Here is a 27,588-nt window from a genome sequence, read left to right as displayed (position 1 = left end):
AAATAGCAGCCCACTTGAGTAGGGTTGCACTTCTCCTCTTGAATGATTCATAAAGATGATTTTCATTACAGATTTGCCACTCGTGGGCATACATTCCAGATGTGCAAAACAGCTAGTGTGCCTTATTCCTTCTTAAGGTACTAATGATATGCAATAGCCAAAATTTTACTAACTAACTGACTGTTCAGTAAGTCTTTCACTATAGTAGTTGCTAAGTTTGCTTTTTGTTCCGACACAATGTTACCCACAGCAACACTGGATGACAATATAAGAAATCCATTCCTAATTCTGCAAGTACATTGAATGCAGATGTTGTACGTGATAAGCCTAAAATGAGTTTTTGACCACTTGTAAATTCTCTGGCCCCGAGTAACTCCAAATGTCCGCAACATACCTGGCCACGGCTATAGACTTAACTCTAAATATGCTAAGTAGTTTATCTACTGAGGAATGAGAACAACTACTCGCTAATCTAAGAATACCTAGTCAGAGTCATCCTTAAGGCCTGCTTGTGCCATATGTGCTTTCCATGATGGCATATCTATAAATCTAAATTTACTCCATTTGAAAGAAATCACTATACATGTTCTTTCCTGGAAGTAGGCCTGTTGATAATTGAAAAACTGGTTGAATCCAATTGTCTAGTTTTTTCTAACATTTTTTTGGGCCGAATTTGCCCCCAGTGATGTAGATGAGTCTCCACACACACTCTATAAAACAATTCGAGAAGACATGATTTGACAAAAAATAAAGATTAATAGACATACATGTGTTAATTTTCCTTTGTTTACAAACCACGATTTTGTTCGTTTTTTTGGGGGGATTGACCTACATGCCCCAGATGTTCATATGTTCTCTATAAACTGTTGCCACCTTTTGTAGAGCAGACAGGATCCTTGCAATACATTAAAAAAAGATGTCTGTCTGTTCGCTTTTCTTGGAACATCCAAGATCACAGCTTCCAAACACCTATTAAGGAAATTATTTTAACATTTTAAAAGAAGTGGTGTAAGTATGCAACGCTAGTGCACCCCTTTAGTAAGAGTAAAGCTCTCTGTGAGTTCCGATCTATGCTGTATCTACGCTCATGTTTGCCTCAAAATGCAATACCATCACAATATCTAATAATTCTCCAGTATGTTTAGGTCGTTTAGCAAAGCCCATAAAATATCCCTCTTGGCATTGTCAAAGGAAGATTTGAAATCCGTCGAGGCCAAATATGTTTAAGTTTCTATACCTTAGAAATACTTCTCCCATGAACTTCTCTAAACCCACAGTAGATGTCAGTGTATTATCTTCCAGCCATTCCCTGAGCATAAAAAAAAACTTTTACAGAAAGTTTGGATACACCATTAATTGATGAAATTGGCTGGTACGATGTTGAGCTGTTTTTGGGCCCTTTTTCTAAATATAAACCATAGTGCTTGGGTTCCCATTAACTGGTAACGTGTTGCAGTTTTGCATGATATTGAAGATACAAGTAAGAGGGCGGGAGGCCGTGAGATGGCATATATTTAAATATGTTTAATGATACAACATCAGGGCCTGGACTCTTGCCTCCGGCTTGGCTTGCCAGGGCCCTACCGATCTCATTCAACGCAAAGTGTTATGGTTACACATGTCTATCATGGCCTTGATCTTATTCATCTTATGCATCTCTTCTCCCAAAGCCAGCTGTTCATCCACCACTGTACCCCTTCCACCATATACTATTGTGAAATGCTCCACCCAAGCTGACAAGATAATATGTATTGGGATCTCCTCATTCTAATCAACACTCTTTTTATGCTCCGCTACCAATTTACAAAATGCAACTTAGTCCCTAGCTACAACAGCAGCTTCAAACCTACCCCAAATATCTTCGTGACAAGGTTTTGTTATGGCCTAATGCTAATTTGTACTTTTCCTACATGATCCCACCTTTTCTTTAAAAAGAGGATAGTCCTTTAATGCTTTTAATAGGCCTGATGGAGTGACATACAGTTACTGTCCAACCAAGTCTTAGATGTATTGATTGATAATAGATAGTCAATCGATTTGATTAATTCCTATAAGAATCCCAGCCTCTGTTCTCCGACACTGTCATTCTGAATATACGACAATATTATTCCTAAATTCTCCTTTAATATATTTGTGTGAAGGTGTTGATTTGCTAAAGCCCATTTTATTTTTTATTTTTCTATTATTTGTTAAAGAGGCTGAACACCAGATTTTCTTTGACCCTAGTGGTGATTCCTGACTTTCATATGAGCTGATTATGATCCCTGTATCATCTGTCGATTACCATAACAGCTTTTATTAAATCCCATTGTGGTACCGGCATTATAAAATAATCTATTGCACTTTTTAACCCCCCCATTGTTGAAACTCAACTTTCCTGGTCTAGCACTATTAAAGTAGCCATTAACTGGTCATAATCCTCAGTATGTTAGAAATGGCCATAGCGGTAAATAGACCCTTTTCATTTACTTAAGTGTCTTGTAATTTAGCTGAAGAAATGTCCCTACTATTATTAGTTGAGCCATCCCTTACGTTATGATTAGCATTACACAAATCAACCTAAATAGTCGACATTGCTGAACAAAATAGTGGTTGAAAACTGCCATTCAAATATGACTACCACTTTTCACAGAGTTATTTTTCCTTCTATTTTTGGCAGAGAACCAGGGGAGGAAACAAAGAAAGTGTATGTGCAGTGTCCAATATGCAGCCAATTGTATCATGGAAAATGGTGCATCATGTCTTGGCCAATATTAGAAATGTCAATGGCACGTATTGTACTTTATAACAAATGGCTATCTCTAGCCATCGGCATGATGGAGGACAGACACTGAGGTGGTAGTTGACAGTGAGACATTGCAAACTACACAAATGAAAACATTTAGGATTAACTGAGAAATAAAATATTAGTATTGAATCCAAAAGATGTTTAAGGTGGTTGTTAATGCATATTGGAACTTTGCTCAAACCAGAAGGGACAAAGACATTTATTTTGAATTTATTTGAAGGGCATCAGTGGGTCTTAGCCATGTCGTTTCTCATCATCACCACTTACTTTTGCACTACTGTAGGTTTTTTGGCAGTTTATTGTTGTTACATTGTGAGTTTTGAGACTACAAAGTTCACATAAGGTCAAACATTCCAATCCCATGAAACAGTAAACCATAAACAACTCAACCTATTTTCAAAGACTCTCAAACAATAGAGGGAAAAATATCTTCACATGCCATGGAACTGTCCCTCAGTGTCCTGTTTTTGGGAGGATGTTTTTTAGATAATAAGTGATATCGTAGGGGAACAGGTGGATCCAACACCAGTGGGGGATTTACTGGGATATACAAAGGGAATCACAAGTCAGATGAGGAAGTTAGCAGGGTTGTTCTTATTCTTCGCAAAGATAAGGGTGGCGATGGTGTGGGGGAGTGTGCAGTGTCCTACACAGGGGCAGTGGGAAGAGGATATTTTATACTGTAATGAGATGGAAACGGAATACAGAACGACGAGTCATCCTGGTGCTCAACTCAAGGATATTTGGGATCCGTACAAACAATACCTGATTTCACAAGTGCGAGAACTGGAGTCTACCTTCGAGGGTGGGACAATATGAGCAAATGGGGAAAATACTGAACAATGGGAAATGATGTGAGCTGCAGGACGAGGACGGGTTGGGGAGTATAAAAAGGAGACTCACAGTCGATATACATGAGATGCCTAGACTTGTTTGTATAGTGGGAACAATGTGGACTTGTTGCGAAAGAGGGAAAATAAATGAGGAGCTGACATGTGATGGGGGATGGTCGTCTGATCCACTGTTTCTTTTTTGTATTGTTAATTGTTGAGACTGTGAGACATCTCTTGCTGTCATGTCCAGGAACTGATAGTATTAGAGCACCTTTTCTGAAAAATCTTTTCGAGTGGCTTGTCCTCCAACGTATTCCTCATCTTAGATGTATTCCATCCAGCTTCAGCTGCTTTCGGAAAATCATTTCGGCAGAGGGCGCTGTGTGTCGATGTCGTCGAGTCGATGGTCCCTCGAAGGCCTTCGTCGAGGGTGACGGTGACGTCATCGGGTGTATAAGTAGCACACACGGCGCCCGTTGGCCTCAGTTCTGTTTTTCCACAGTATACGTTGCTTCGGAGTTTCGGCGCACCTCGAGTTCTGTGAGAATAGCATAAAATATAACAAATATGTCCTCGTCATCGACGCCGACCACGACCCCGAGATCGGGTTTCAAAAAGTGCAAGTCGTGCGGTTGCAAGTGTTCGAGAAAGCGAAGCCTCGGTCCGCGCCTTCCTCGGAAGCCGGCCGGGAGCGTCATCGCTCCGACACTCGCGTGCCCTCGAGCCCGGATGATCGAAAGAGGAGGGATAGAGAACCTTCTAGGACGCAGAGCGAGAAAAGCCACTCGAGTCGAGTTGGCAGCTCGAGGTCACCGACGCGGTCCGAGACTGAACACACCTCGAAGGGCAAGTCTTCGAAGACCGCCTCGATGCCCTCGACGACGAGTATTACATCGACGCCATCGACGCATTTGTCGACGTCGACCCCGAAGCCCTCAACACCAAAACCTCCAGTTCGGCCAAATCAACCTGAAATAGGGAAAGAGAAGGCTGTTACAAGACCTGTAATGCCTTCAGGACCCATTAATACTCCTCCTCCACCTCTCCCAGAAAAGGTTTTCAAACCTCTTCCTAGGAAGGAGTTCTTCAGAAATCTGATGAGGAGAATGTACCTTTTGGGCTGGAATATGGCACCCCAAATGTCCCAGAATGTCTGATTTCAGAAGAAAGCAGGATGAGGGATTTGGTTGAATCACTACACAATGCAAGTGATATTGATACATCTCCTGAAAATGACTTTGGTAGGCCAGAACCAGGAGAACATGCCAGTCCATCATACCGTCAGCTGATGACAAAGGTGATAGATTATTTAGGATGGGCCAGACCTCCAGCCCAATTCATCCAAGATGATCTAACAGACATATTGGATTGTGGTCCTACTGAAGACCCAATTCTAATTTTTCACGTAGCCTTGCAAAATAGGGTGGCCAAAAATTGGGAGAATCTGGATTCTATTCCGCCAGTGAATAAATCCCTCACTTCAAAATACGCCCCTGCCAGTAGCGACCCCGGCTATCTGTCTAAACATCCCACTCCCGAGAGTTTGGTCATACAGGCAGCCACAGCTTCTAACAAACTGGCGTACCCTTCTATCCCTCCGGACAGGGACGATAAGCGTGTGGATGGCTGGGCACGGAAGGTATTTTCAGCTGGCAGTGTGGCGTTAAAATCAACCAACTCCACATGTGCCTTGGCAAAGTTTTCGTACACTCTGTGGGAGTGCATTGCAATGGTGCCGAAGCATATACCAGAAGGGGACGAAAGGGAAGGGTTCCTTGCCATCATTAGAGATGGGAAGGAGACTATGCAGGAATCCCTTGAATCTGGATTGGACACTGTAGATAGTGTGAGCAGGTCCATGGGCACTAGCACAATAATGCACAGATTTGCGTGGTTACGGAAGTCGGGCTTCTCACCAGACACGCAGAACCGTCTTCCGAACATGTCCTTTGACGAGTCTCAACATTTTTGGCAGCAAGGCTGGCGAGAGCCTTGAGAGGTTGCAGACCTCAAAAGCAGCTGCCAAGTCTTTGGGAGCTGCTATTAGGCAACCTCAGCCTTTTCGTGCACCAGGTCAATCTTGGAGGGGACGATCATATTGTTACTACTCTTCATATGGAAAGGCGAAAGGAATGGCCAGTCAAAGGGGCCCGAGAAAGGGCACTTGCGGTGGACGAAGAAAACGTGCAAAGCCAGCTCCAGGTACAGCCTCTCTGCCATCAGCGGCTGCAGCAACCACCACAAAACCACTGAGGTCTTGCATCACACAACACCTCTAGGAGGCAGGCTGTCACAGCATCTGCAAAATGGCGAGCCATTACTTCAGATGTTTGGGCTCTAGAAATAATAGCTCAAGGTTACTGCATTCCTTTTCTAACGCAACCTCAAAGCAATCCACCAAGGAGACACTGTCATGATCTCTGCTTCCAAAAGATCAGGACTTGCCCGACTCCCTTGGAAGCAGACCCATAACCCCGGTTCCGAGTGCCAGCCAGTCCCAATTGGGACCTTTTGGACCCTGTCCTGGCGCCAGTGGCACCAGGCTCATAAAGATGCCCAGTCCCAGCGATGGAAGCGCCGGGCTCATAATGCTTGGGTGGACTTACCTGCAGCAGACCATGCTGCTTACTTACCTGCCAGTTGAGCCCCTGATCCTCTTCTGTTTGGGACTACTTTTCATGTTGGGTGGGGCAGGAGCCACTCCCTAGGTTCAGAACACTGGAACTCTTCTGGAAAGCAGGAACTCTTTTCTCACCTAGGCGAGGCTGTGGAAGGAGACACCTAAGCACTACAGGAGGCTATTTAAACCACACCCGATGGATGAATCTTGCTTTGCGTTATTCTGCATTCTCTGCAGCAGAAAGCTCATCGTGTCTTCTGCTTCTGATCCTGGGCCTAAGGGAACAAAGGCTTACCATCCTGGAATCCAGTCTTCAGCAGCACCTGTAAAGACAAAGAAAGAACAGGTTAGCACTGCGGTCTTCAGTTGCAGCGCATCTCTTACCTGGTCCATCGGCTGTCACCAACGCCTCGCGCTGCATTCCGGCATCTTAAAGACAAAGGCTTACCTACTCTTCGCATGCTCCGGAGGTCTTCGCACTGCATTCCGGCATCTGAAAGACAAAAGCTTACCAGCTCTTCGCACGCTCCGGAGGCCTTCGGCGCTGCATCCCGGATCTGAAAGACAAAAGAAGGTGCGTTTAAAGACATTGGGCAACTTTATTACTCACGTGCCATTACTCCTTCCCACGCCGAATCCAGTGGGTGTTCCAGCACCCTTCAGCTTCTCTAAAGCTCCGAACTTGTACCTGCAAAATAAAAGGGACAGTTAGTGCGCATCATGAAGCAGGCTACAAGCGCTTACTTACGTGCGCCCAGGCGCTTCTATTCCTCACGCGGGTTCGACCCTCAACTCTCATCAGCCCGCCATCCGCCATCGCCGGAACCCTGCAAAACAAGAGATATCATTACAAAAGACTTTTAAGACATTTGAAGTGCCCAGAACTTACCGTTCGTGCAGTTAACGACGAACAGCAGTCCTCTGAGGTCAAGAGGCCTGCACCCTTATCCAGTGAAGAAACTGGTTACGGCACCTTGCCACGAGGCAGATGGAGAGCTCGGCGTTCACTTACCTAAGGTGAGGGCGTTAACCTTTGGGGTTCTACAGGAGAAGAGAAAGGGAGGAGGAGAGAGGCACCCCAATAACCCCAGTTCATTAATCCCATATTTTCTATCTGCAGACATTTTACTCTTCGAGTCAGACATACAGTGCACAGAGGTCCAGCCCAAAGAGCCAACCGTGTGTTACACATCACCTTTGAAGATACGGCATTCACCCAGTCAAGACCGGCGCCTCTGCGGGAATCAGGTGATATATATATATGTATGTATATATAAAACAAAGTCATGTTTGTTTTTGGGTTTGTATGTGGCGTTCTTGGGGACGTAACTCCTCATGAACGGTGCATTCTGGTGTCATGAACTTTGCATGGAATATTCTGTATTTCATTGCCGAATTAATGCAACTGTTTCTGGCTCGATAGGTCATCGCTTTCCCGAGATAATGAATCTTTTTTGGTTGTTCGGCTTTGTTTTTCGGCATTACTTTTTGTGGTGTTACACCGCCATATACATGTCATTTGTAGAAACTGCTCATCATCACGCATCAAAGCTGAAACATGATCACCATTCTGAAGAAGGAAGATCTCAAGCGCATGAGACAGAACAATGAAAGTGCTGGAGAACCTGAAGCGAGACTTACTCATTAGAGAATTTGTGCTGCTAAAAAACAAACAAACAGAACTGTTGAAGAAACTGAAACACGACGTGCCGTGAAGAGAATTAGTGCTGCTGAACAATGAAGGAATGAAACTGCTGAAGAAACTGAAGTCAAACTTACAAGCCGGGTAGTTCAGCTAGCGTTAACATAAAGTAGGCTGGGCACTGGGATCATTTAGTTTCCACAAAGGGTAAGGTTTAGCCTGGTTAATTTTCTGCACAGTGTCCCAATTTCAAGCAGCTTTACGTGTATGTTGTGCACTATGATTTGGCGTGTGTCTCTACTAACTCTGAACTCCAAGTATGAAAACCCGTCTTTCGCCAAGGTAAATTGCCCTCTGGGATAAGACTACTATAACAAGACAACAAGACGGTGTAATGGGAAAGACTTTAGTATTTGAGCCATTCACCCTAAAGTTATAAGATCACCCAAAAAGTTTCAGGTCTTTCAACAGGCACCTGTAGGAGTTTTCATGGTAAAAGTAGTACCTTTGTGGATACTGTGGAAACACAGTATCCACATTTAATCCCGAGTCTTTGGTCTTGCCTAATCCAAATAGCTAGATGATCAATAAGCATAACAAAAAGCAGTGTGGAGGAATGATCATTTTTGCCTAATCCCCCTCTCAATGGATAATTCGTTGGAGGTCCTCCCATTCACTGTCACATGAGCCTTGGTTTTTTCGTAGAGGTTGTAAAATAAAGCTAGGAACTTTGGACCACCGAGCATTTTGTGTAGCAGCAGTCTGTGATATTCACAGCCTACTCTGTCAAAGTCTTTCTCTGCATCAAAGCTAATAGCAGCACAGGGCTCTAATTAGTTATTATGTAGATGGATAATATTCATTAATTCCTTTCGTTTGCCATAGCTATTGCAGCCAGATATACACCCAGTCTGTTTTTTGTAGCTAACCCTGCATAGGATTCTACCCAGTCATTGGGCGTATATTTATAGTGGGCATTTGACATCCGCGTTTAGCAGGGAGATTGGTCGCACGTTTGCACACTTTGAAGTCTACTGCTCTGAATTGTTGATTGATATGTTTTGAAAAACTGCTAAATAATCTGCTATAGTATGTTCAGATAAAAGGAGGAACATTTAATGTAGCTTAATTCTCCCAATGTCTCTTTTTTCCAGGTGATTTAATTCCGAGGCATCAGCAGGCCTTTAGTACTAATCTGTTTTTCAATGGAGTAAACATACCGGACCCACAGCATATGGTAAGTTGACATTTTGGAAACATTCTTTATTGGTTTAGATTGCAACATGGGCAGCGGTTTGGATTCACAAATAAAATTGTATACTGACAGTGCACTGCAAGAGGATATTTACACCACTCCACTTACAAAACCCAGAGAAAACCAGTCTGTTGATGTGGGTTGTTGGAGCAGGAGTCAGTTGGCGAACACAAACGTTTGAATAGTACATAGTCTTTAAAGATAGAAGAGGTTTTAGTGGGGTGGAAATAGTTGGTAAGTGAGGGTCTAGAAGGTGAACTTGTTAGGTTTTCAAGAAAATATTTAATTGGAGTTTTTTGTAATGTGCTACATTGTACAAGAACAAGCACATCAAAGCACAGTGGAAAAGAGGGGAGGAGAAGTAGAGGTCAGGGGAGGTTTACTACTAAACCCACGGTCTGCATTGCAGGTACTGATTGGAAAGGAGGAAAGTGAGAGGGGGAGAAGGGAGAGGAGAGAGGAAAAGGCCAGGGGACGTCATAGCTAAGCTCATAGGTCGCATTCCAGGTACTGAGGGAAAAGGATGAAGGAGAGGGAGGGGGTTGGAAGAGGAAAGTGTGAAAGGTCATGGAATGTTCACTGTTAAGATCAGGCTGCATTCAAGAAACGGATGAGGGAGAGAGTAAGAAATAGGATTTTGTGAGAAAGTGGGAACATTGAGAGTAAGATGGAACTCTTGAATGGTAATAAGACTGCTAGGTTTGGGACCAGCATGAAAGCGGCATAAGAGTTGTCAGTGCAGTACATCAAAAGATCACCATGACCGCACATCCTGATTGCAGAGACCTTGCAGAGACCTTGCTGCTCAGCAGAGCCACCTTTTGAAGCTCATCACCCGGCATACCTGCTCTGAATTACTCACAACCTGCCTTGATAAAGACAGACCCCTGTTGGGTCGAAAAACGTGTTGGCACCCTAGATGTTAATAAACTAGCACCCAAAACCAATTAAGTTGACAAAGACTTCTCATTTCTCGTGCTCTATGTATTCAATCGAATTGGACAAATTCTAAGCACTAAATATCCGGCGCCCAGGTGCTTGCGGTTCCCACAAACCTTTCCAGTACAGGCTGCATAGAGCCTTTAAGTACTATGTTTGACAGGAGAGGACGTAGGGAAAACAGAAGCAACTCACTTGACATTTTTCCAAGGACATAAGTTGGAGAACTGCTGTCAAGTTCTTACTGTAATAAGGCGTTAATCCGTATTTTATTTATTTATTTGCGTGTGTTACAGTTTAAATTAAACTTTTCACACAAATGAAAACATACCAATTACATACCATACAATAGAAAATTCATAATTTTAAAACCATTTTTACATAAAACAGCAACACAGAGAAATGTCTTGCGCATTAGGGATACGATGCCAGAACAGAAAGAACAGTTGATAACATCTCCTCTCAATGTACAAATCTATTTAGAAGTTGTGTGCGCAAAACCGATAGAGGCACAGTCAATGACTAGATGTATTAAGGTTTCGACCTCTAGTAACAACATAACTTTCTGCTCTTAAATACCACTCCTTGCTCCAGTAACGTCCCTTGTTAAAAATAAGTTCAGTTTCAATTTTAAAACAATTCCTAAAATCATGCGATAGGTGTTTTAATAAATATTGAGGAACCATATTAAAAGCCTTGATTTCTACCCGAAAATGTTAAAACAAATTATACCTCATTAACAAAGCCCTATTGTCAATTGTGATCAATCCAATAGAGACATCACAGTTTCCCCGGCGGTGATCTCTTCCCATGTGGCCAGGGAACGGCAGACGCTTCCTGATCCTGACCCGTTATATGAGGGAAGAGACAACTACTGGTGACTTCATTGGAAAAGACACAGTATTCACCCATCCCCATGAGGATTGCTATTCTAGTCAGGCCTCCACTTATGACCACAAGACATCTATGGACTCCAACTTTGAAAATCCCTCATGTAGTGAGACGAGGAGGACTAGGGAGTGTATGCAGATTGACAAGAGCTCAATGAACAAAGCGCATGACTTGTTGCTTTCCAAAACCTAAAGTGCGTGGGATCTTAAAAAATGAAAGCCGCACTGCTAGAGAAGATAGTGCAGGAGAGGACGTTGAGTCTCAGCTGAAGGCTCACAGACGCAAAGCACGCAGGAACTGAGAAAGCTGCTGGTACCGGGGGAGAGACGACATAGGAGAGAACAGAAGGCCACAGAGACATTGGGAGCCATGCATAAGTTCTTAGGTGTCGGGCTGCTCGAGGAAGCAGCATTCTCATATCCGGACCGGAGAAGCAAGCAAACCTGTAACCGGGTAGCTGTGCGGACCGCTGAAGGGATGTTGGCATTCTTGAAGCTGAAGAACGGGTGTAGGAACCATCCCAAAAAGACACAAGATGCATTAGAGACGCAGAGAAGAACCAGTGAGTCTGCCTAAAGCACCAAAAACCGCGTTGGCAGGTGATTGAACTGTGCAAAGTTGTTAATGCAGAAAATACATACAATTTGTTTGAATGCAGACAAGTCAAAAGTACAAAAGCAAAGATTGTTTGAATGCAGAAAAGACATAGTACAAAGGCAAAGTTTGTGTGAATACGGTCAAGGACCAATTCAACATCTAATAAGAAGAATGTTTGAAGGTTGACAAGGAGAAGTGCAAAAGCAAACCCCAATCCAATACAAGTGCATAAGACTCTAGTGTGGGGGAGAAATTTGAATAAAAAATATTCAACCAGAGAACTGTAAAATACATAAGAAGTCCTGGCAGGTGAGTACACCACGTAGATGAAGTTTGAATGAGAGATTCCTGGCAGGGGAGTATACCAGGGAATCTCCAAAGATACAAGAACACTCTAAAGAAAGACTGTTGAAGAATCTATTTATTTAATCAAGAACGTTGTAAGTCCAGTGAAGTTGCAAAAGATAAATTAGTTGAAGAGACATTTTTGCTGTCCTATTTTGCTGATCCAGGGCAAGGGTACCATCCTCTGGACTCAAGGGCTTTTTCCTTGAAGAACATTTTGGTTGGAGTTATTTTGAGGTTGAACACTTTTTACCAACATCAAACCAAAGACATTTCCTTGCACCTTTATTTTTGTGAGGGCAGGATAGGGCGTTTTGGACACAAGGACACTTTTTCAGTTACTGACATCCTGACAGATCCTTAGTTTTTGTGTCTAGGTAGGGAAATCTTCTCTTTAAAAATAGGGTCAGCGAGGCCATTTCCCAGGTGTTTGCAGATTACTGCGCATCCGAATTGGTCAAATCCAATTTGGTCGCAGTTTTTTTCATCAAAATTGACCGCAAGTATATGTGGGGGGGGGGGTCGTGAATATAAATATAAGGGGTGGTCATAGGTGGGCTGGAGGGGTCTCTGCATATTTTTGCAGCCAATTCAAGATAGAGTAAAAAAAGAACTCAACCAAATCGGATTCGACCAGTTTGATTAGATAGAATCAACCCAACCCTTTTCCCAACCTCATTTCATTTAATAAAGTGTCTTTGTTTGAAAATATGACAACACTGCGTCCGGCTCTAATTTCTGACTCCTCACACAATCCAATCTCTCTCAAACAACTTCTTTTTAACCTTGTCAGGTTGTGTCGTCAGCTTCTCCTTTGTTGCAGTTACAGCTGACAATTTAGCATTGCAACTGGAACCCCAGATTTGCAACACTTTGCATGCGTTTTGCGCCAACTAAATTCAGAAATAAATTATCTGGTGGAGGAGCCAGTATTTTACCATACAATTTTAACAGATATTAGTCGACACACGCTTGCAATGAAATAAGTTGTTAATCAATGCTCCTTGATCATGAGTACCATAGGTCAAAAAGAAAAGAGGTGGGCAATAGACTGCTATTCTGGAACCTCAGGTTGGATGTAGAACAGAGTGGAGGAGAGGGCAAACAGGTTGGGCCCTTTGCCAACTAGCCTCTGGCTGATTGCACAATAGGACATGGACATTGGAAAATGGCACACTTAGGGCCTCATTACACGGACGGCGGTGGACCAAGGTGCTACTAGCACCTTGGTCCATGCCAGTAAAATACCGGCACCGCCTTGGTGGAAAGGGGAATTACCGCCCTATTCCAAGGTTGGTGGGGCGGTAATTCCCCCTTCCCCCATTGCCCTTCCCCATTCCCATTTTTGCCCCATAGGGCATAATGGAAATGGGGAAGGTGCTAATTATGGCACTGCAAATTGCGGTACCCTAATTAGCTCGCTGGTCCCTTTGCAGGTTGGTTTTGAACGCCTGCAAAAAGCAGGCGTTAAATTCTCCAACCCGCAAAGGGACCTCGTAGTAAGGCGGTAAGGGTTAACGGTCACCGGTACCATTAACGGTGACCGTTAACGCTTACCGCCGTCCGTGTAATGAGGCCCTTAGTCCTAACCTTAACGTGGTGTTGATAGATATGTGTAGAGTCAAATTCTGCTTCACAGTTGTCATGCCTGCCATTTCAGGACCATCAGGCTCCTTTACTCTCCCTAAACGCTCCCTCTTACCGGCATCGTCAGCTTTTAGAACGGTTAGCCGCGCTACACACAATGGAATCTATATGGCAGGCGCCGTTAATACTGCACTTGCCGGTGCTGTCATGTTGGGGCTACGATCGCGTTTGTGTGTTTTTTCTTCTTCTCTACATTACGCGCTTGGATCACCTGACCAACGCGTACGTCATTACATCATCACGTTGGTCAGGTGCATGTCAGCTGACCGCATGTAACGGAACAGATTCTAAGCGACGGCGCTTCTGATCGCGTTAACTTGAGTTAATGTTCCGGAGATTGGCATCTGCTGCTTTCTCGCAGACGCTTTTTGTTCATTTGGCATTTTGCCTTTCTCAACCGCACGGAGTGATTGTCTTCCGCGTTCCTATGCGGAGCCCCGCATTACCCACTCTGTTCCCATACAGAGTCTCAGACGTGTTTTCTACGCTGCATCCAACAACACTCAGCTCCAATTCCATACGGAGCATCCAGCTGTGTTCCTACGCGGCACCCAGCAACCTCCAGCTCCAAATCCACACAGGGCTTCCAGCATGTTAAGATGGATTTCTGAACTCGGACCTGGAGGGGCAGAGGTTCAGAAGGCCAGCCTAGTTTCTTGGAACAGGGTAACCAATGGACAAGCCAGACCAATCAGGATAGCGATGGCGGCGGTCAAGATTAAGTCTCAAGAGGGGTGAGGGTGACGGGAAGACCTCAATGAGCACACAAAGCAAGGACACTCACGAATTACTCCAGAAAGGTGTTATATTAAAAATATTGACATTTATTACAAGGCCTTTGTAACATCGACCATAGCAAAGAATCACAATAAGCACGAATCACAATAATACTAAAGTAAACCAACACATCACAATCAATACAATATGTATACAAGACCGAGGGGTCCAAGGAGTTAGAAGCACGTAATATGTAGACCACCTAGATGGGGAGGAAAACAGGCAGTGCAAGTAATAATTAGACCCAGTTCGACATCCGAAATACACCTAACTAGGAGGAAGTCCGAGCCCTACGAAGAGGGGAGCCTTATGCTCAAAAGTACCTGCACGCGCTGGTGCCAATGGACAAAAAAGAGCCTCTTCAAGGATATCAGGCAGTTCAGGAAGATGAATGAAGCGATGCAGAACAAGTCCCCACTACTCAAGCAAGGCCTCCACTTGTGGGCAGAGGCAGGGTGAGAGTGTGGGATACAGTTGCTATTTCACAACAGCGGTAGAAAAGAAACGGGCTCCTGCGCGAGGGTCCACCGGTTGGGGTATGGACTACTCACCGGTCCCCGACGCAGGCAAACCCAGACTTCTCCAGTTCAGTTCATGATGCTGGCAGGTTCAGTTGCGATCATCAGGACTTCTCGACACCGTGTAGATTCTGTGTAGCAGGATGCAGGGTCGAGGGTGCCCCAAATGCAGCGAAAGTGCACAGGTTGTTACCGCAGCAGGGCAACACGGCAACCGCGTTCAATCTGGTCTGGGCGCACTCGTCTCACTTCAGACCTGGGAATGCCAAGTGTACGAAATTCGGTGTGAGGGTGCCGTGGACGCAGAGCAAGCTTCCCCGAAACGGCAGCAGTGAAAGAGGCTTACTGGCAGGGTTTGATGAAGGTGTCGGGAATAGTTGATCTCACTATTCCAATGGGTCGAGGCGCCTTTGCAGACCTTCTAGGACAATCAGATGCAGGGGGGCCTCGCAGGACGACAGCGGCTCAGGGTGCCAAACCTTCCGGGGGTTACCAGCGGTTCCTCGACTCAGCTTCTTGTTGCAGGATACTTGGCTCCTTATCCCTTGTTCGGTGTGAATTCAGGAGATCGACATAGTAGTGGTGTTTTCAGCCTCCTCTTATCCAAAGTTCCCTTCGCGCCAAAACGGAGAGGACCCAATGGGAGATCTGCTCACAAACACTCACACCATACGTGGACCTATCACGGACCACGGTGGTCCCAGGCATTCAGGACACTCCAGACTCTCTGGCACCCAGGATGTGTATTGGAAACAGACATCCCAGCCTACATCCTGGAGGCACACAAAAGGCATGTAGAAGCCCGCGAAAGCTTTGGGGTTTCGCGGGAAAGTGCATGACCAAATAAGGACGGCCCCGGGTCGACCTGGGGGAAGGTGAAGGGGCAAGATGGTCAGCGGACAGGACAAAGAACCTCGTGGTATAGCCATTTTGGGAGCCAGGCCACCTATTCGTGCCAAACGCGGTAAGCGCGGATAACATGGCAAAAAAGGGTTCAAAACACAAGAGAAACGATAGCTGCCACCAGTCCTGTCCGTGACACACTTGCACAGTTCATTATAAGTCCAGCGAGAGTTTCTAGGGCCTTTGGAATGACTAGAGACCCAAGAGCGCGGTAAAGTAAGTTACAGTGCACTCTTGTTTCATGTTGCACAAAAGCTGCAACATGAGGAAAGGACTATGGGAAACAAAGTCTCCCAGTACTGACTGTCTTAAGGGCATGTCAGTTTCCCCATAAGAATTGAGCGAAAGCCCAGAGGAGTGCGGCAGAAGGCTGCGCTTCTTTGGCAAAGTCTAGATCCGGGTGTAAAACAACAGCAAAAGGTTTGGGGGTTGCCACATGGAGGGAAAATGACATACAATTATGAAATCTTTCCTAACACAACCGTGTTCCTAAGTGGCACTCAGCAACTTCCTGCTCCAACTCCATACAGAACCTTCAGCTGATTTCTACAAGACTGCCATATACACCCTGTAGAGTCCGGTTCCCTATGCTACGAGGTTAGTTTCTGTTGGTTTATTCTCGGAGATTCTGTCCTACAACTCTCCCAGCTGGACTTCTTCCTACTACCAAAAAAGGGCATTCCTTCCTGGATCAAGATTCTCCATCTCCTTCTCCTAATTATCTACTACTAGTGCACTGAACTTTGGACGCTTTCCTGTGTGCACCAACCCGGCTCTAGTGCGGCCCTCGTTCCGTACAGGTTTGTTTCCTCACTTTCCCTTCCTTGTCGTTGTTTTTCCTGGGATTCTTTGGACTACCAGTGGCTGTGCAAAAGGTTAGTGTATATCCGATAGGCTCTTACTGTCCTCTTTCTTATTATAATATCCTGATACATTTCCTCTCTATCAACAGCTTGGAGAAACTTGGTCCACTCACGCACTTCCCACTGATTACTCTCTCTGACTGAAGAATTATTACCAGTCAAAGAGTGACATCAGTTAGAAGGTTTCTCTTGACTGCACTTTGTTCTACTTCTGCCATCAGTCGGTTGGGAGAAGACGTCGAGTGTATCCTTTACGACTACCAGTCTGTATCCTTTAAAAGGGAATCTGAGGCATTGTATTCTGTATCCTGTGTGTTACATTGTCAGAAACCTAAGTTCTAACAACGGTTTCTGCCCATATTCACTGGGAACTATATCCAGTAAAGGCACATAGAAAACCATTGATGGATCTAACTCGTGGTGAACCAATAAGTAGAACTTATTTGTGTTATTGTAGCACAGACAGATTTCCTTCATCCTCACAGAGGCTGCATTCAATCATTTAATCCTCATCTCTTTACATCCATATGGCTGAGACTCTAGCTGGAATGGGTTGCTTACATCAACAAAAGCAAGCACATAGACTTAAAATAAAATGTGTTGCTAACTAGTGCAACCTAAAAAATCTGTTAAGAAAATAATTGTGATTCAAATAAAAAGGATTGTAAATCCAATTGTTTGCAGTGAATTGATTTGTATGATAAATCATTTGCATTTGTTTTCGCACAATTTATGTGTTGCTATATGGACAGGTATCTGTTTTCATGAGTCACCTAAATGGGCAAACATTTAGGACTTATTTCTGACCAGAATGTGTTATCTTTTCGGCAAATAAACTCTGCCAAGCTTTACTCCTAGCTTATACTGCAAATATACATTTGAGTCCACATCAAAAGCTGAACATATTTGATTAAGTAAAATAACATTAGGGAACTTAAATAGTTGTAGACAAAAGTAAGAAATGGTAACCTTTATGACAATATGGACTCCTCATGTTCGTAGGTGGAATATTCAGGTAACCCCTCTTGCTGCTGATGATGTTTTCTAGTCACAAACTGAGTTTCACTTCAAATGTTGTATTTTGGGGATTTCCATAAAAAACAAGAATTACCTGAAAATAAGTTTTGGATTTTAAAAAAGAACTCTTGAAAAAGATTAAGATTTTTGTTTATCTACAAAGTTGTTTTCCTGGTTCTCCACCATGGGACTCGACTCGCAGGTGGTAAAAAGCAAGTGGTTTCAGATATATGAATTGGCTTTTCAGAGGATCAACTGGAAATGCAGAACTCTGATGCATACTAACGTTGAAACCCTTTCAATTCTGGACCAAAGGTTATTTACTTATCTTTTAAATAATCCCTGCTCTGCACCAGCTATAGAAATGTGGGCAGAACTTGGTTTCTCTTGAATTGGAGATTTGGTGCACAATCTGGATATTGGGCACCTGAAAGGTCTATATGCCATGAGCCTGTGAAGGAAACTGGATCTACACGACTCCAATGAACGCCTTTGTTTGCACATGTGAGAATATTGCTAGCCAAAATCTGGCTGCCCAGTCATTTAATTCAGAGGTTATCAACAATACTGTTTTGACTGTATTTAAATATAACTAATGGTTCCCTCGTTGAAAATAAACAGCTCGTCGAGGACAGTTCAACCAACATGTAATGTTTTAAAGCAATACTCTATCTGAAAGAGTGATCCTGTGGAGAAAGGGCTGGACATATTGCCTGTTAGGCTGTGTCGAGTGGAGAGTGTATCCTGTGGACTACTGATCAACATTGAGGTGCGTGTCCCTTTAAGGATTCTAGGACAGCAGACCTTAAAAGGCCGCCTCTTCCGCCCTTGTGGCGTAAGCCCTGTGGAGAAAGGGCTGGACATATTGCCTGTTAGGCTGTGTCGAGTGGAGAGTGTATCCTGTGGACTACTGATCAACATTGAGGTGCGTGTGCCTTTAAGGATTCTAGGACAGCAGACCTTAAAAGGCCTCCTCTTCCGCCCTTGTGGCGTAAGCCCTGTGGAGAAAGGGCTGGACATATTGCCTGTTAGGCTGTGGCTTGTGAAGAGTGTATCCTGTGGACTACTGACCAACATTGAGGTGCATGTGCCTTTAAGGATTCTAGGACAGCAGACCTTAAAAGGCCGCCTCTTCCGCCCTTGTGGCGTAAGCCCTGTGGAGAAAGGGCTGGACATATTGCCTGTTAGGCTGTGGCGAGTGGAGAGTGTATCCTGTGGATTACTGATCAACATTGAGGTGCGTGTGCCTTTAAGGATTCTAGGACAGCAGACCTTAAAAGGCCGCCTCTTCCGCCCTTGTGGCGTAAGCCCTGTGGAGAAAGGGCTGGACATATTGCCTGTTAGGCTGTGGCGAGTGAAGAGTGTATCCTGTGGACTACTGACCAACATTGAGGTGCGTGTGCCTTTAAGGATTCTAGGACAGCAGACCTTAAAAGGCCGCCTCTTCCGCCCTTGTGGCGTAAACCCTGTGGAGAAAGGGCTGGACATATTGCCTGTTAGGCTGTGGCGAGTGGAGAGTGTATCCTGTGGACTACTGACCAACATTGAGGTGCGTGTGCCTTTAAGGATTCTAGGACAGCAGACCTTAAAAGGCCGCCTCTTCCGCCCTTGTGGCGTAAGCCCTGTGGAGAAAGGGCTGGACAAATTGCCTGTTAGGCTGTTTGGCGAGTGACGGCAGGGATGGTGGGCCAGGGCTCACCTGTGCACAGAACGCGGGCACAAAGAAGACGCGAGAGACTAGGGGGGTCTGATGCAAACACTATCAATCGTGCTCCCGCCAGGAAAGTAAGTCGCTTTTTCTCATGTGCATCTACACGCGAAGATGTAAACATTGCCATCTGTGATGATAACACCAACACGAACACATCGGACGATGATCAAGTGTCTGAGAGTGGAGGAAACCTGTCTCTGGTTCATCAGAGTTTGGACAATGATAAGTGTACCCGCACATCACTTTTGAATCATAACACCGACGCGGTAATAACACTCGAGCAGGCATGCTCGACCCCATTCAAGGCGGGTACCAGTGCGATTTCAATTCAGCCTGGATCGCCTAATGAGCACTTACCCGGTGCGGTTCCGGCGGGTCCAGTCCTCGTGGTCGTGCGTGGCGCTGCTGCTGCGGGGCTGTGTGCGGGGTGTGGAGCGTGCTCCATTGGTCATGTGGACGAGCTCTCGCGCGGCCCCTGTTCGGGCCGGTGGGCTCGCGCGGACTCGGGGTGTGCTGGTGCGGGCGAGGCAACGTCGCGGTCGTGGACCGTTGACGGCTCGGAGAGTGTGGGCGGAGCTGAGTCTCCGGTGGCTGTTGAACCCTGCGGCTACGCTCATGACGCTGAGCCGCCCTCTGGGGCTGCGCTGGTTTCTCCTGTCATGCCACCGGTAGACGGTGGAGTGAGGGAGAGGCCGGGAACAGTTCCTCCTGAGTCATCGAGGGACGCCTCCAAAATAGGTGAGAGCACAAGTGTGGGGCTGCCTGCAGCGCAAGTAGTGAGCGCGGGGCTGAGCACCTTACAAAAGGTGAACAATGACCATGATGATGAAGTGTTCTCTTCTGTGCATGGGAGGTCAAAACTCCTGGCTACTCCGGATTCGGAGTTGGGTGGAGTTTTAGTGAAGGGGCAAACCAATCAAGAAGGTGATAAACGTTGCGACTCGTTGGATGTCGCAAACAACATCCTACTTAACATTATTTCAATGAATAAGGCTCAAAGCATGCTAGGGAAGGCCTTGTCTTCACACTGCGAGCAAAATCAAAAATTAGCTCAGAAAAGGCATAATGAGCAACTTATTGACTCCAACAAAGACATATGGACTAACGTCTCATACAAACGCAGGAAGTCGCCGGCTAGCGACCCAAAAGAGATTAGAAGTACGACATCTTCAAACGATTTGTCCTTCAATCAGATAAATTCACAAAAGAGAGCAATTAATCCTAAACAGGTGCAACTGAATTCAATGCACCAGAGTTCACGATCTGTACAGCATCCTAGCTCTATCATATCTGGGTCATGTGATTTGTCTGATTCTTCATTCATCGAGCGCCCCTTTCCTAAAATAAGGAGGAGAAGAGTCCACAGGAATCAAAAATCAATGAAGCGCTCCTCCGAGGCCAACTTGTTGGAGTCTAAGAACCTGGGGTTAACCACTGAGTTACAATCTGCTATAATTTCATCAATAGCAATTTCTATGGCCCCCTTCATGAAACTCTACGAAAACCTGAATGACTCACTGAAAGATCTTACAACATTGACCGCTCTAATGAACTCTAAAGAGCAAATATGTTGCCAGTTCTCAGGAGAGGTGCACGAGGTATTGAAAACTCTAGATACTTCACTTAAAGCATCACATGAGCAAAAGAGAAATGATGCAACTGATGAAAAATCATTAGCAGAAGTTGCCCGTGATGCGTTGGCCATATTTAACAACACTGATGCACCAGGACGATCTACAAAACAATCTATGGCTGTGTCCTCAGAATCTATGCTGCAAGTGGTTACGGTTCCATCAGTTGCGGACCTTAGTGGAATAACGAAGGTGGTCAAAACTCCTGTAGCGACACAACAATTACCACAAGAAAGTACAATTGATCACACGAGCGCTATTAGTGCAGATATGGAAACTCATCCTCATTTGGGCAGGACCAGTGCAATACCTAACTCGCAGGTCGGAGATGATAGCTCTGACAATGAGTGTGATCTAATTGCTGACATTTCCTTTAACACAGCCTTTGAACAAGCAAGAGCTTGTAAAAAACGGCTAGATATTGATGAGCAAATTCCTACTACATCGACCTTGGAAGCTCAACCAAATACAGAGAAAAACGGACCAACTAGCAACTAAAATGAAGAAAAACGTAATGTATTCTCCATCTTTGGAGATATCCCAAGCAGTGTAAAATTGGTGGAACCAAAAATCAAAGCTGCAAAGCCTGCAAAAAAACCTATAAATATGCCGGCAAAGAAAAGCAGCAAAAATACAGGAGCCAGAAAATTCTTGAGGAACATTAAATCTGTGCAAATTGTGACAGAAAATTGTAAGAAAGCTGATTTGAAAGAAAATGCAAATAAAATGGAACAGCCAGAAAAAGGTCTCTCTCAACAAACACTGGACGAGAACAAAGTGTTGCTAAAGAGCATCCCGGAAGAGCTGTTAAACATGTCCACATACAATGAAGTGCATGTAATTGAGGCTGCACCACCAGGCCTGCAGAGGCCTCAAAGTGAATTTATGGACACTCCAGCACCTCACTGATCTGTTCTTTCGGCCTCCTCCACTGTAGGTGTGCAGAGGCCGCAAAGCGACAACACGGGCTCTCAAGTACCTCATGGATCGGTTCTAACGACTCCGTCAACGGCAGCCCAAGACGCCAAGGCGATGGAGATTCCCGTATGGGTGGCCCAGAGCCCAAGGAAGGCAGAACGAGAAGCCTCTCTATCACTTGCTAGAGGCAAGAATACTAGAACCTGTCGGTTCGTCACTGAACCAGAGAATTCGACAATAGATCTAACTGTCCCGACAAGTCCACCATTTCCGACCATGTATGAATGAAGGCTGAAATTATGTACTAAACATGAATGCATAAATTCTTCTGAAATGGATGAGTCCAGCTCTGATACGCTGGGAAATGTAGAACTGGAGGTCGGCTGTGTTCCAGGAATCACAGAGTCAGTTGGTGAGACTTCCAACACCCATGGGAATGAAAAGCTACCACGGGCAAAATCCAACTCACGTGTGATTGCTCGTGAAAGGAATAAAGATCAAGCGTTAAAAGTTAAAGGAGCAACGCCAATCTTCAAGTTACTGATTGAGTGGCTCGACCCTGTGGATAAGCTGATTTTAAATCGTGCTAATATTATCCATTTATTTGACTTGATTCCAAGTCTACGTGCCATCAAGTCAAAGGATGTCAAGATCATTGAATTTCCAAATGAAAATCGGAACGATAAGGTCATTCTCCACGTGACCTCGTTGTTAATAGCTAAAACAATCATGGAAGCGAATGTTGCTCTTTTTTCACTGGGGTTGGCAGCACAGAGTGCGAATCCTCCAGACAGAACTGAACGAGGCAGCGGTGACATCTCAAGCTGCTTACAACAAAGTACTATACTACGTCGCCACAATAATGCAGCAGAACTCCGTTCAGAGAACAGCAAGGTTAGAGAAAAGGTCAGTAGCCTCGCTACCAGAGCGCTGTGTGATAACACAAGACTAGAAGAGAAAGAAGATCTCAGGTCAAAACCTAACAAAAATGTGAGTCTCTTGGAGGCAACAAAAACAGACATAAGAATCACGATATGCGGAGACCTCAAGTCAAGCTCAATGCCAGTCAAAGACACCAACAGACTGAGTACTAAGAACACTAATTGTGATTGGGGTTGGGTAGCAGCAACGCCAACACAAAAGCCCAACAATAATGTCTGGAAGCACCATTCTCAAGGGAGTGTTTAATGGCCGCGTGGAACACCCGAGGATTCATCCACCTTTTCAATACGTATTGGTTAGAAGGAATATCTATTGCATGTTTGCAGGAAACATGGTTAAACAAATGTCCTCTGACAAGTGACTATGAAGTGGCACTCAATGCCGCAATAAAGTTGGAGAAAGGACGCCCGATGGCGGGTCTATTAACATTAGTTAATAAGGCCTCTGGCTTCAGGATTAGTAAGTCGATCAATCATTCTCCCTTCATACAGGAAACAACGGTTATAAAAGACAAGATGTGCCCCGAAGATTCGGATGAAATTACACTTCTAAACGTGTACTGGAACCATCAGAGGGCAGGGAAAAAGAATTCGTAGACCACATCGCGGAAATTCTTGATTCCCTGCTGGTGCTTAAGGAGCATGCAAAACATTTTGATCTGTGGAGATTTGAACATTGACCTTTTTAAACCTACTACAAACTGTAAAAAGGTGCTGGGTCTCAACTGGTTGGAAGAAATGAAAGCCAGACACCTGCAAATGTTAAATGGGAACACGGTTGGAGACTTGGTACCGGCAGCAACATGGCATCGAGCTGAGACTACCTCCATAATTGACTATATATTCGTGTCTAAAAATGTGCATGCTCGAATAAAGTCCTTTAAGGTTAGGAATCAAACTAGTAGTGATCACAACATGCTGCTAACAAGTTTCATAATGAAACCAAAAGAGGACCCATCAATGTGGCAACACAAGATCTTAGTTACATCGAACAGGGTCAGAATACGTCTGGAGACGCATGAGGTTGCCAAGTTGGCAACAGTTTATTCTCACCACAGCACCGAAACAGACTATGCACAGTTACTGCACGAATTTAAGAGCAAGGATGTAGGGCTCAAATATTTAAACATGGTGCGTAAACATTGGTTCGATCCAGAGATTCAGACCCATAAAAGACAGATGAGACAAGCGATCCGCCAGGCTTACCTAATGGACCAGTTCTCCCGGAAAAAGGCCATTAAATTGGCCAAACAGAAGTACAAAAACTGGTTAAAAGCCCATGAACATCTGACCATCCAAAATGATGCGGAATCCATCCTAATTGCACTGAAGAATAAAAACTCAGGAGAATTTTGGAGGATCATTAACACCATGCAGGCTCCACAAAAGGCCTTGCAAACGTGTTTGGTGACGGAGAAGGTTTGGATTTCCCACTTTGAGGAACTATATAAGGGCCACAAGATTGCCGACAGTGGACACGAATTGATGTTTCCCCCTCGAACAATCGATTACTGTAAAGAGGACATTATATCCATAATCCTGAAGACGAACAACTCGAGAGTGCCTGGTCTGGATGGTTTAACTAATTATACCATCAAACAACACCCCGAGATCTGGGCTGAGCTGTGCGTGGCCCTATTCAAAAGAATAAACAACTCGGGCCTATCCCCTGAATCATGGAAATCGGCGGTCATAGTACCAATATTTAAAAAAGGAGACAGATCGAACCCCGGAAATTACCGACCAGTGGCACTGTTGGACGTCCTGGGTAAGATATATGCCACTGTCTTGGAACAAAAATTGGTAGCATGCGCTGTTAAAACGGCGCACGTTGTTGCCCATCAGGCTGGGTTTGTCAAACAGGTGGGTTGTTCTCTAAATCTACTACTACTCAATCTGATAAAAATGGAGGCCTTGAAATCAAATACCATCATCTACCTGGCCTTTATTGACTTCTCCAGTGCATTTGACACCGTCGACCGGGATCTACTATGGTCGAAACTGCGCCGGTGGGGGTCCCCTGAAGATTTAGTAGCTGCAATCCAGGAGCTCCACACGGATACCTCTATCAAGATTCGACTTGACCAACTAGGGTCCTTGTCAATGACAATCAAGACGTAGAAGGGGGTAAAGCTAGGGTGCCCGCTTGCTGCAGCAATATTTAGCATGTACATATCGGACCTGGGCAACTCGATAGATGCAGTGATCTCATATCCACCGAAAATAAACAAAACACATGTAAGCTGGCTCCTATATGCTGATGATCTGGTGATCATGGATTTAACACCGGTCGGCTTGCAACGAAAACTAGACGCAATTCAAGTCTATGTAAGAGAGAATCGCTTGTTGATCAATGCAAAGAAAAGCAAAGTCTTAATATTCAAAAACCTAAAAGGGGCAACTTCGAGGAAAGCAAAAAATCTCAAATGGTATCTGAGTGGGATTCCAATGATGATATCACAAAGCGTCAAATATTTAGGAATGGTGCTAAGTTCCTGCATTAATGATACCCCGTGGGTGGCAGACACTAAAAGGAAATGTACTCAATTAGCAAATCAAGCTTTGCTTATGAAAAAGAAATTTGGGAAATTTTCATTGGAGCCTGTGCGGTTGTTTTATCAGCAAAAAGTCGTGCCGGTATTGATCTACGGAGCGGAAAATGCCCTGGGATGTTTTCATGAGGTGTGGTCTTCCCTGGAGAACCAATTCTGGACAAAGGTGTTGGGTCTCCCTAGAGGGACGTCGGCCTTGTGTATCAGATACGAGTTATCTCTCATTTCATTACAAGCAAGGATCACGTGGAACCTGGTTTCTTTATACCGAAAGACTCGAGCGCGAGAAAACATCTTGCAATTTGAACTCCTTCAAAGTGCAACGGCGCAAGGTCAGATCCATGAAAATCCACTCACTGCAAAAGTGAAAATTTGGCGTTTGGACTGGGAGAGAACTTGGTCTGAAAGAGCCATGGCAAAACTGATGTTAAGTGTCCCACTAGAAGTTCGTTCTTTTAACACGCCCCAACGTTACATCAATTTGTTTCCAGAACCCATTGCACGGAGACACTTTATGTTATTCTGTATGAACTTGTTCAAAACTAAAAAGCGTTTACAAACATGGAAATGTAACAAATACCTAAACCTCAGGTGCAGATTCTGCACAAAAGCACCAGAGTCACTGAAAGATTTAGTGTTATTCTGCAACAGTTTTCGGAACGAAAGAACTTTGTACTTGGGGTCATGGGGGGCTATCCACCCTTCGTTGTGTGCGGAAGAATGGTGGGGTCACATGTTTAACGGAACTGACCTAAAATTGATAGTTCAGTTGACACAATTTCTAGCAACAATCGAACATCAGCTAAATACGGTTTCCGATGCTTTGGAAATGAACAAAGGATCACTGGGCATCTAGAAGGCCGATGAACTGAGGGAAAGGGAGGTGGCGATCTTGAATGTAGGGTGGTGGGGATTGTTGATGTATGTAAAAGTTTGTAAAGGTTTGTAAAAATCGTATAAAAATTAAAAAAAAAAAGTGATCCTTGATTTGTCACTTCTAATCAATCAATAAGAGAATTAGCTTTGAAACTTCATGTCTAGCATATATGATCCTAAAATGAACTACCCGAGGCAACACCAAAGAGTTATTCACTGTTGCGCTGGGTTCACTGACCCTCAAAAAACATGTAGAGCGTAATGTTCTATAAAGTGGTAATTGCATGCAAGTTTCACTAGTGTTAAAAAGTGTTAAAACAAGTGAAAACACTGACATTCTTTTGAATTTGTTTTGCAAAAAGTGTAAATGCTGCCTGCCATTTATGCTTGGCAGACAGCATTTACAAGGCATTACTATAGGATCGGCCCTCTTTTAGCAGGTGCTAAAAACTGGCAGATCACATTGGAATCCATTTAACAGTAGCATGAAAATGTGCTAGTTGTAAAAGCATGTGGTCTTTGCAGGAGCAGTATAAAGGAACGCAGACATGCTGAAATCTGTTCCCTGCCCCCATTCTGCCTGTACAATCTTTTAAAATTCGATGGAGTGCAAAAACATGTCCCTTACTCTTTGATGTTCCCCAAAGCTCTGTACTCTGACTTTTACTTTATGTCTTCTATACTGTCAATCCTTCCTCGCTGATCAAATCTTTTACTCTTTTGTGCCACTTTTTTATTTTTTAAACATATTTTTATTGGTTTTACAACATGTACCTTATCATATTAAACATCATGTTTATGAAGGGGGTGAATTCCCTTGTCCCAGACGTTTTATTCTGGGGTGCCCAACAAGTGGTGTAGTTGTTCATAATTGTATCTGTCATTAGCGTTCCGATCTAACAACTCCACACATTGGTCAAATGTTTATCTGTTCGGCCTGGTACATATCCCCAACCATTTTTTTCATCCTGCCTCCTCCCAGTTCTGAAATGACCCTTTCTCTAATCCAGGCGGAAATTCAGGGTTTTTAGATAAAGGCATGAAGGGGGCTGGGTCTTTTTTCACTGTACCTTTCTGTGTGGCTGTGTCCCAGATTTGTAGATTCGTCTTTATAATTTCACTGATTTGTACGTTGGGGTGTCTATATTGTTTTTTCAGGCAAAGTAGATGTCTTGTGGATGTTGTCGCCACGGCCCTATCTTGCGCTGCCCACAATTTCTGCGAATTGTCATGTATCCATTCTTTCAGAACCCATAATTGGGCGGCCTCGTAATATTTTCTAAAATGCGGGAGGGCGCAGCCGCCGTCTATCTTTGAAGCGGTT

General features: G+C 44.4%; 1 protein-coding gene across 4 annotated transcripts in view; it reads left to right on the top strand.

Annotated features, from left to right (window-relative positions):
• The window catches only part of CDKL1 (cyclin dependent kinase like 1), a 1,210,180-nt gene that overhangs the window by 907,524 nt on the left and 275,068 nt on the right, over positions 1 to 27,588 (top strand). For all 4 annotated transcript variants that reach the window (XM_069638983.1, XM_069638981.1, XM_069638982.1 and 1 more), the window contains exon 7: positions 9,038 to 9,120. In XM_069638983.1, the coding sequence (XP_069495084.1) occupies positions 9,038 to 9,120 (83 nt within the window). The remainder of the gene's footprint in view (positions 1 to 9,037; positions 9,121 to 27,588) is intronic.

This window comes from Ambystoma mexicanum, chromosome 14 (genome assembly GCF_040938575.1).
Source record: "Ambystoma mexicanum isolate Mex_15411 chromosome 14, UKY_AmexF1_1, whole genome shotgun sequence".
Taxonomy (NCBI): Eukaryota; Metazoa; Chordata; class Amphibia; order Caudata; family Ambystomatidae; genus Ambystoma; species Ambystoma mexicanum.
This window is presented reverse-complemented; position numbering and strand designations above follow the sequence as displayed.